The 10,543-nt window shown below is 55.8% G+C and overlaps 1 protein-coding gene across 1 annotated transcript in view; it reads right to left on the bottom strand.

The window, feature by feature from the left end:
* Nucleotides 1-226: 226 nt before the first annotated feature.
* The window catches only part of KIFC2 (kinesin family member C2), a 46,125-nt gene continuing 35,808 nt past the window's right edge, over nt 227-10,543 (bottom strand). The window contains 7 exon segments of the mRNA XM_063129946.1: nt 227-359; nt 763-992; nt 1,865-1,994; nt 5,054-5,177; nt 5,431-5,561; nt 5,851-5,955; nt 10,125-10,306. Coding sequence (XP_062986016.1) covers nt 234-359; nt 763-992; nt 1,865-1,994; nt 5,054-5,177; nt 5,431-5,561; nt 5,851-5,955; nt 10,125-10,306 — 1,028 coding nt within the window. The 3' untranslated portion in view covers nt 227-233.

Raw genomic sequence — 10,543 nt, 5'->3', positions numbered from 1 at the left:
AGGCTGTCCTAGAGGAACAAGGGGTTGTCCTCTGGGGGCGGGAGGGGGGATCCCATCCTGTCCCTGGAGCCTTGAGGAAAGTGGTGCTCAGCTAAGGACCCGGGGTGATGCCTTTCTGGGTTCAGGACCAGCCTGTTTGGAGAGGCCTCATCCATGAAAGGGGCTGGGCGTTCTCCGTGTCCCCAAACCGTTGCCTTGGCTCCAAAGTCCTCCCATCCAGGGACTCCGGCGGCTCAAGCCTCGTGCTGCGCGGAGGAGTCGATGCGGCGAGCGGCCGGGCCCAGCTCCACTTTGCAGACGCGCTGGGCGAACTTGAGCGAGCAGACCGATTCCCCCATGTTCTCCTCCAGCGGGGAAATCTGAGGGCAGAGGGGGAGAGGGGCGGGAATGAGCGCTGGCTCCCTGGTCGGCCGCTCTCGCTGCTGCCAGCCTAAACCCCAGCCAGGCCGGACCCAAATCCCGGAGGAACAAGCGGCACGGAGTTTGCCACCCCGCAGGCCTGGCTGTCCCCTGCCGGCAAGAGCTGAGGCAGCTGGGGAACTCCCACACAGTGGAGGGGCTGGTTCCTAAAACACAAGGCCTGCCAGGAGCCCTGCCCCCGCCCCCAATACCCAGGGCCTGGCAGCTATCCGCCCATGCTCAGAGGCACTCTCATTTATGGCCACGTCAGGCGTCCCAGGAGCTCAGCCTGTATTTCAAAGGCGGCACCGCCAGAGCCGTTTCTTGCCCCACTTTGCCCCGGCGATGCCCCGGCACCCTCACCTGCACCATCATGATGGTCTTGCTTCCTTTGCCCAGCGAGTCCTGCAGCAGGTAGGTGAGCTTGGAGTTGCGGAAGGGCACGTGGGCCTGCTTGGCCCGCAGCGCCTGGATCACCTCCCCCAAGGCCAGCAGGGACTTGTTGATGTTCTGGGCTTCCTTCAGCCGCTCCCCCTGGGCTCCGGACTTCCACACCCGCTCCGAGCCAGCCAGGTCCACCAGATTCAGCTTCCCTGGGGAGCACAAGACCGGGTAGGAAAGGCTCCTCCAAACACCCCTAGTCCCTGGCTGTAGGAGCGTCTGCCTTAGAGTCATAGAATCATAGAAGAGCAGAGTTGGAAGGGGCCTACAAGGCCATCGAGTCCAACCCCCTGCTCAAGGCAGGAATCCACCCTAAAGCATCTCTCACAGGTGGTTGTCCAGCTGCCTCTTGAAGGCCTCTAGTGTGGGAGAGCCCACAACCTCCCTAGGTAACTGATTGCATTGTCGTACTGCTCTAACAGTCAGGAAGTTTTTCCTGATGTCCAGCTGGAATCTGGCTTCCTTTAACTTGAGCCCGTTATTCCGTGTCCTGCACTCTGGGAGGATCGAGAAGAGATCCTGGCCCTCCTCTGTGGGACAACCTTTAAGTATTTGAAGAGTGCTATCATGTCTCCCCTCAATCTTCCCTTCTCCAGGCTAAACATGCCCAGTTCTTTCAGTCTCTCTTCATAGGGCTTTGTTTCCAGACCCCTGATCATCCTGGTTGCCCTCCTCTGAACACGCTCCAGCTTGTCTGCGTCCTTCTTGAATTGTGGAGCCCAAAACTGGACGCAATACTCTAGATGAGGCCAAACCAGGGCCGAATAGAGAGGAACCAGTACTGCCGGACCTCTGAAGAGCTTGCCCAAAACAGCTGAAAGAGACACCCCTGGGCCAGGGGCTGCTCCTGGCTCGCGGCAGAGAAGGCCACAGACCTCTGGAGAGTCTCAAAGTGTTTCCTTCTCGACTTCAAAAGAGTTGCCCACACGGGCAACCTGTTCTTCCAACAGATCCGGGCCTTCTGTCTTGGGAAATGGCCCCACCCAACCCAGGGGGAGACCGTGGGAGCAGATATGGCCGGTACCTGTGACTTTGGTGCTGCCCGCCAGGTCGGTGCCGGTGATTGTGACCGTGAGCAGAGCGTGTGAGCGGGAGCTGCGCTCGTTCATGTGGGTGGAATGGGTCACCCGGTTCCGCTTCCCCATCGAGAGCATCTGGGAGGCAGAGAGGCAAAAGCACAGGACAGTGACACTCAAACATGCTTTAAAATTGGGCCCTCAAACGAGGAAGGAGGGGAGTCCACTTTCTGCTGGGGCTGCTGCGAGGGTTAATGTCTTAGCTAAGCTGAATAGTTTTTTGCTTTGCAGGAGGCGCAGCCCTCCAGATGTTCTAAGGCTGCACTCATAGAATCATCGAATAGCAGAGTTGGAAGGGGCCTACAAGGCCATCGAGTCCAACCCCCTGCTCAATGCAGGAATCCACCTTAAAGCATCCCTGACTCAGGGTTGTCCAGCTGCCTCTTGAAGGCCTCTAGTGTGGGAGAGCCCACAACCTCCCTAGGCAACTGATTCCATTGTCGTACTGCTCTAACAGTCAGGAAGTTATTCCTGATGTCCAGCTGGAATCTGGCTTCCTTTAACTTGAGCCCGTTATTCCGTGTCCTGCACTCTGGGAGGATCGAGAAGAGATCCTGGCCCTCCTCTGTGTGACAACCTTTTAAGTATTTGAAGAGTGCCATCCTGTCTCCCCTCCATCTTCTCTTCTCCAGGCTAAACATGCCCAGTTCTTTCAGTCTCTCTTCATAGGGCTTCGTTTCCAGACCTCTGATCATCCTGGTTGCCCTGCCAGCATCCCTCACCCCTTGCAGTCCAACAACATCTGGGGGGGCCACACATCCCTCACCCTTGTTTTACAATAAGGAAAGAGATCCCCACATTATACGACATGTTTCAAAACCAAGCTATTATTTGCCCTCAAAATAAGCCACCATCCATGCTTCGGAGATCTTTGGCAGAAGTTACTTGTGTAACTGTTGAAACCAGATGATTGATTTCAGGTCCCAGACTGGGGGTTGGCTGTCTTACCGTATTTCTTCGATTCTAAGACGCACTTCCCCCCCTAAATAAACAGCTCTAAAAATGCAGTGCGTCTTAGAATCGATGGCGTCTTAGAATCGAAGCAATACGGTAAGACGAAAAGAGGAAGCTTCTGCAGCAGCCTCAAGCCATGGGAGCGAGGAGGAGCTGGGAGAGTAAGCGCCTGGTTTTTTGTTAGTCAAATTTATTCGTAAGTCCCATCGATTTCCATGGGACTTACTCGCATGTCGTCGTCCCCTGGTGCACAGACAATATTGTTTACTCTTTGTTTCAACGCGCCCCCCCTTCTTCCCGCACAAAGGGCAGTTTCTTCTCTCACAGAGGGAAAAAAGAAAAGGACACAACCGTTAGAAGAAAGCGCGGACGGGGAGGGGAGGAGGTTGGCTGGGCGGTGAGGGAAGTATTTCTTCGATTCTAAGATGCCCTTTTCCCCCAAATAAACATCTCTAAAAATGGGGTCCGTCTTAGAATCGATGGCATGTTAGAATCAAAGGAATACAGTAACTTGCTCGTTCAGCCAAGGAGCCTACAGCAACCCAACAGGCCTCTAAACACAGTCCTGCCATCCTGGGTTTCTCTCGGGCTGGGAGGCGCTTAGGAGGACCACAGGCAAAGCATTTGCTGCTGAAGAGGCCAGCATTTATACAGAGGGGCAGCATGTGGTGAGAGCGTTTGTCTGGCACAGAGGAGACCCGGGTTCCAGTCCCCACTCAGCCATGGAAGCTCACTGGGGGACTTTGTGCCAGTCACGGACTCTCAGCCTAACCTACCTCACCAGGTTGCTGTGAGGATGAAATGAGAGAGGACAGGGACCATGTATGTCACCTCGGGCTACTTGGGAATCATATAATCGTAGAATAGTAGAGTTGGAAGGGGCCCGTAAGGCCATCGAGAAAGGCAGGAGATAAATGCAACAAATAAGTAAGCTGTAGTCATGATCACAAACTGGGATGGCTTCAAAAGGGGGCTGGAGAAATTCATGGAAAAGACTTGTCCACGGCTACTAGGCAGGAGAGCTATATGGTACCTCCACTATCAGATGGAGCGTGCCAGGGATACCACTTGCTGGGGAAGAGCAGGAGGGGGCTCTGGCATTCACGTTCTGGCTGGGGGCTTCCCCCCTTGGGCATTTTCATGGCCACTGTGGGGAATAATCCTGGGCTAGACTAAGCCTTGGTCTGATCCAGCAGAGCTGTGATGGGTTAAGGCCAAGGCAGGGCAGAGCAAGGCTCAGGGATAAGAATGCGCCAGGGATTGAATCGCTGTGACCACATGCCAGCCCTGGGGGAAGAGGTCTTACACAGATTCTGCATAAAGCACAGGCTCAGCTTTTGGTGAGCCTCCCGGAGAACAGCATCTACACAGAAAAGCCACTGAGGACGTCACTCCACACTTGCTGGTGCTCCAAGGCTGCGCAGTCCAATTGCACGCTTGCTTGGGAGTAGGCCCTCACGAGTTAACTGGGGCTTACTACTAAGTAGACTGTTAGAGCAGTACGACAATGGAACTCATGACCTAGGGAGGTGGTGGGCTCTCCCACACTCGAGGCCTTCAAGAGGCAGCTGCACAACCATCTGTCACGGATGCTTTAGGGTGGATTCCTGCACTGAGCGGGGGGTTGGACTAGATGGCCTTATAGGACCCTTCCAACTCTACTATTCTATGATTCTATAAGTAAAGATGCAAAGCAAAGTAAGCAGGGAAGGATCCAACCCCGAAGGGACATGAAGTCCAAGTGAACTTGCCAAGCTTGTGAACTGATCCCCACCCCCTGTTCCGCTGAAGGTAATACATACAGCATTTTAGGATGCACAGACACATTCCTGCACGCCCCCTCCCTCCCCCAATCTGAGGGTTGTTAAAAAGTGTAAAAGGTGATAGCTGTCCCCCTCCCCTATACATGCCTCCACCTCCCTTCCGTTGTACGTGTGGCTTGGCCTGGCCAAAGGGTCACCCAAGGAACCTGGGCGCAGATCAAAGATCTGAACTTGTATCTCTGAAGGGCAATGCGCCTCTTTCCACCATGGCCTCTGGCCCAACTAAACTGCCCTTGCCCAGAGTGGAGAGGTGTGGGCTTCAGCATGCGCTCAGCCACACTAGGCCATGAAGCTCATGTTCAGCCTTGCTCCTAGACTGCCGTCCCACGGAGCCAGTTCCCTGCAGTCCAATCTGGCTACCTTTTTGATCTCACGGAGGCTGTGCACCTCCACGCTGGTCAGGCCTGGGACGTGCAGTTGGCCGCTCCCATCCGGGTTCAACTTGACATCCAATTTCTCTTGAGGATCCTTGGCAAGTAGATCCCTAAAGGGAGGGAGGGCAAAATGTGGGGGACTTCTGGAAGGCACCAGACTGGGCCAGGCTGGACGGCAAGAGCGTGCGTAATGCGGGGAGGCCGGTGTGCCTTCCGGAACAGGGGCTGTGTGGAACGGCCCACGCTGCTGCCGCGACGAAGGACTCTTTCAGGAAGGCCCTGCTCCTGCCCTCTGTCCCTCCTGTGCAGACAGGGTGAGGGGTCTTCCCAGGGCACGAACCGCATTCAGGAGGCGCCTCTCACCTGATCACCTCGTTGTAGATCTCCACCATGCTGAGGCTGACTGAGTACTTCCAGGCCTCCTCCTTGGCCTCCATCTCGCGATAGAGGGCCTCCAAGGCGCGCTGGTTGATCCCGGGGTTATCCGGGACACCCTGGAACAAGAGGCAAAGCAGAGGCCTGAAGGGGAGCGGGCTGCTGCAGGGCTCAGCCCAGCAGCTGCATTGGCGCCCCAGGGCACTGCCTCCACTCCAGAGGACAGACTGGCTCCCATGCCTGCCCTCCTCCTCCTGCCTCCTGGCCATGAAGCCACGCCTGAGGCCACGGCAGGCCTCTGACAGAAATGAATCCAGGTGCCATTTTGTGCAAGGGTGCCTCCGCGGGCGCCTGTGCATGCGCAGAAGCCCGGCGAGGGGCTCGTGGAGGTGGTGAGCGAGCCCTTACCTCCATGGTGTAGGTCTTGCCGGAGCCCGTCTGCCCGTAGGCAAAGATGCAAACGTTGTAGCCGTTCAAGCAGGACATGACCAGGGGCTCAATCTCCAAGAAGACCTGCAGGGGCAGACAGGAAGAAGGGGGCTACTGAGCAAGGCCCCCCCGCGCCAGGACCCGCGGGGGCTGCAGTGAGACAGATGCGAGGAGGTGCAGGGGCAGGCGGCGGTGCTCCCGAGGGGTGTGGCGGTGAGCGGATGAGCTTTGGTGAGGGCGGAAAGCACGGCTGCTGGCTGTGCGAGGCAGGGCTCAGAGCACGGCGAGTTACCTGCTGCGGTGGCAGCCACAGCTCTGGCCATCCCGGAGGCGTGCAGGCTCCCTTTCCTCGCCGGCACCTAGGGATCGAGGGGTCACAAACCAGCAGGGGCAAGGGGCAAGGTGGGCCCAAACCATCAGGGGCCCCCTGAGCCTGGGAGAAGGCGCCACCCACTGACTGAGGGCACCGGCCCCTGTTCCGGAAGACGCAACAGCCTGCCCGCGTTATGCACGGCCCTGCCATCCAGCCTGGCGCCTTCCAGATGTGGGGGACTGCAACTGCCTTGGGCAATTGGGGGTGTGGTAGAAGCAGGGCTCATAGGGACACCCCCCCAGCAATTTTTGATTAGCAGGGATGCTAATTAGCCACCCCATCTCAGAAATGCCCTCTGAGTTTAGCTACAATTCTCACAGCAGTGGTGTCGGGGTGGTGAATTTTCCCATATATCGTTCCCCTTTAGTGGTAGTCTAGCACACCTGGAGGGCGGCACTATAGTGTTGGGCCAACCCTACCCTCTGTCGCTGTTCTAGAATGATCCATCAAACCTGGGAATGAAAGACTCAGGCTGCCTAACAGGGCTGCCAACCTTGTGACTAGGACACGGCGTAGCGCTTGAAGTCTCCTTCTAAGCATGAGGGGCAGGGGGCGGGGGGGCGGGGGCAGCAGGCACTTGCTGCCCTTCCCACCCAGTCTTGCTTTCCGCCCCACTGCAGCTTCTGTGGCAAGCTGGCCTCTCGAGGCGCTTCCACTCCAACGGCCGGTGGCACGGCCAAGCCAGAGGGCCGGCTGCACCTCTGCCCTCTTGCCTCCCTTGCTTTCGTGTGGGAAGATCCACAGCCAGAAAAAGTCAGAAGAAGAGTTGAGAAGACCAGGGCATTGTAGAAGATGAAGAGGCCATTACTTGGAGCCCCTGAAAATCCCACAAATGTGCCAAGCAGCGGGTTGGGGAGGAAGGTGAAGGACCGGATAGAGAGAGGATGGCATGGAGGCCTCCCAGCTGCCTTATAGAATCATAGAATAGCAGAGTTGGAAGGGGCCTACAAGACCATCGAGTCCAACCCCCTGCTCAAGGCAGGAATCCACCCTAAAGCATCCCTGACAGAGGGTTGTCCAGCTGCCTCTTGAAGGCCTCTAGGGTGGGAGAGCCCACAACCTCCCTAGGTAACTAGTTCCATTGTCATACTGCTCTAACAGTTAGGAAGTTTTTCCTGATGTCCAGCTAGAATCTGTCTTCCTTTAACTTGAGCCCGTTATTCCGTGTCCTGCACTCTGGGAGAATCAAGAAGAGATCCTGGCCCTCCTCTGTGTGACAACCTTTTAAGTATTTGAAGAGTGCTATCATGTCTCCCCTCAATATTCTCTTCTCCAGGCTAAACTGTTAAAGATCCAGGAGCCCTGTCCTCCTTTTCATATGGTCATCCTAGTTCTGAATGGAAAATTCCACTGAGAACATTTCCCTCACAATCATAGTTGCCCAGAAGGGATTCCACAATGGCCAGTGATTCTTTCAGTGATGTAGATTTGTTTGTTTAAAGTAATTTTATCCTAATCCTCAGTCAAAAAAGTTTCCAGAACATCTTACATGCCACCAGTAAAGTAAGACAATTGCTGCCTGCAGACATGACATTTTCAAAAAGCACAGCTCCAAGGAAAACGGAATGAGGAGGGAAAAACCAGTCTTTCAGCAGAATCATAGAATCATAGAATAGCAGAGTTGGAAGGGGCCTACAAGGCCATCAAGTCCAACCCCCTGCTCAATGCAGGAATCCACCCTAAAGCATCCCTGACAGAGGGTTGTCCAGCTGCCTCTTGAAGGCCTCTAGGGTGGGAGAGCCCACAACCTCCCTAGGTCACTGATTCCATTGGCGTACTGCTCTAACAGTCAGGAAGTTTTTCCTGATGTCCAGCTGGAATCTGGCTTCTTGAGCCCGTTATTCCGTGTCCTGCACTCTGGGAGGATGGAGAAGAGATCCTGGCCCTCCTCTGTGGGACAACCTTTGAAGTATTTGAAGAGTGCTCTCATGTCTCCCCTCAATCTTCTCTTCTCCAGGCTAAACATGCCCAGTTCTTTCAGTCTCTCTTCATAGGGCTTTGTTTCTCACGTTTCAGAGGAAGTGTAAAGTCTCCTGCATCCAACCCACCCAGCCTGCCAATGCTGGACTAATGTTCTGAGATGTAGTTTCTGCCATCCAGAGCTCAGGCAATTAGTATCAACTGTAGCGTGAACATATGAAACGGAGGACTCGTGTATTCTGCTACACTAAAGGCCTTTAAGAAGTGGCTAGACAGCCACCTGTCAGGGATGCTTCAGGGTGGATTCCTGCCTTGAGCAGGGGGTTGGACTCGATGGCCTTGTAGGCCCCTTCCAACTCTGCTATTCTATGATTCTATGGTTATTTATTGCATTTATTGCGCCCATTGCCAAAGCTCTCTGGGTGGTTTAATTGTTCTTCTGCTGGAGAGACCTGCACATCAGCTCCACAAGTAGCCGCTGTTTGTTCCGCTGATCCTTAGAAAGCATCCCAGAATGGGGGTTGGTTCCCTATGTGAAGGCCGTATCTGCTCGGAGTCCCACTCCATATGCTCAGTTGCCTAGGGTGACCCTGTGGAAAGGAGGACAGGGCTCCTGTATCTTTAACGGTTGCATGGAAAAGGGAATTTCAGCAGGTGTCATTTGTAGGCGTGCAGCACTGGGTATAATACCCCTTTCATTACCACAGTTAAAGCTGCAGGAGCCCTGCTTAGCATGACGAGATACAAAAGAGGGCAGGGCTCCTGCAGCTTTCTATGCTTTTATAGAATCATAGAATAGTAGAATTGGAAGGGGCCTACAAGGCCATCGAGTCCAACCCCCTGCTCAATGCAGGAATCCACCCTAAAGCATCCCTGACAGAGGGTCGTCCAGCTGCCTCTTGAAGGCCTCTAGTGTGGGAGAGCCCGCAACCTCCCTAGGTAACTAGTTCCATTGTCATACTGCTCTAACAGTTAGGAAGTTTTTCTGACTGTTATTACTTTAATAATAAAGTAATAACTGTCCATCTGTTTGGGGGCAAAATGCACTCCAGCTTTTAGGACACCCTCCCCCCCACACACACACAAATAAGTTTTTCCACCACTGCATTAGGCAGTTGGAAGATTGAGTGGAGGACCAGTTGTGGGGGAGGGCAGGGGCTGATGGCCCATTTCCTTGTCTGCCAGCCATTTGCCAGCTCCACCTCTTGCCTGCCCACCCCATACATCAGCTGTTTATCTTCCCCTGGGGGAAAGGATATGGGCAATTTTGATTCGGGAAATGGTTGGCAGCGGAAATGCCTATACCCCAGCCCACCCCACCCTCAAGTTTCCATTTCCAACTGAGTTCTTCAAAAGCTTCCAAGCACTCCGTGTGGTGTGAAACTCCCCAAACGTCGTAGGTCACTCCGGAACACAGAAGGCCCCTGAAGAGATTAACATCATGGTTGTTCAAGAGGCCTAGGACGGTGCCACGCGTCTCCAAATGCCATGCGTCTCGTGGCCGGAGCCCCTTGGCCTGACTTCGGGAACTCCCACCCGGCCTTGCACGCCTTCCCTTCCCTTTTTTCAGAACGCCCCACCTCACCTCACCTCGCCTCGCGACCCAGCGTGAACCAACACAGTTAAGAGGGAGCCGTTCAGAGACACTGTGGGACAAACGTTGTCTCCAGGGCCACAGGGCCTTTCCCTGCACAGCCCCGAGGAGGGCAGAGCAAAGCAAGGCGTATCCCCGGTCAGCCCCTCAGAGACCTTTCCCCAAGTGTCCTGCCCTGCGTGTGGGGGCAAGGCCTCAGCTGCTGGCTACTGGCACAGCCCCACAGCCCCGGCCTGCTTCTACAGCACCCCCCATGCGCCATGTCTCAAAGCGCCCTTCAGGGCTGGCGGAGAGCCGTGGCGATGGTGAGGCCCTCCTGCCCCCCTGGGGAATGTGCCTGGGGCGCCCCAGGGCAGGCGCTCTCACCTCCTCCTGGGTGGCCTGTGGCAGGAAGACCTTGTCCAGCTTGAAGGTCCGCTCCTTGCCCTTGTAGCAGGCGGTCACGCAGCCGTCGTCAGCAGGGCCGGCGTGCACCACGGTGCCCCCTTCCTTCTCCTGCTGGTCGTCCTTGGTGAGGGGCTTCAGGCGGCAAAGGACCCGGATGTTCCCTGTGGGAAGAGGAGAGGCGGGGGCTCAGCGGGCCCGGTCAGTCGGAGCGCCTGGGCTGCCTCGCCCGGCCACCACGACAGCAGGCATGTCCCGAAAGAGCCGGAGGAGGCTCCGTTGCACCAGGAGCACCGCTGCCCTGCCAGGCACCGAAGCAGGAATTGTGGCCTCTCCCCCACACCCACCCCTGCAGCCGGGACCGCTTTACATCCAATGGGCACAAATCGTCTGTGTCCGTC

This window comes from Elgaria multicarinata, chromosome 7 (assembly GCF_023053635.1).
Source record: "Elgaria multicarinata webbii isolate HBS135686 ecotype San Diego chromosome 7, rElgMul1.1.pri, whole genome shotgun sequence".
In the NCBI taxonomy this organism is placed as follows: Eukaryota; Metazoa; Chordata; class Lepidosauria; order Squamata; family Anguidae; genus Elgaria; species Elgaria multicarinata.
This window is presented reverse-complemented; position numbering and strand designations above follow the sequence as displayed.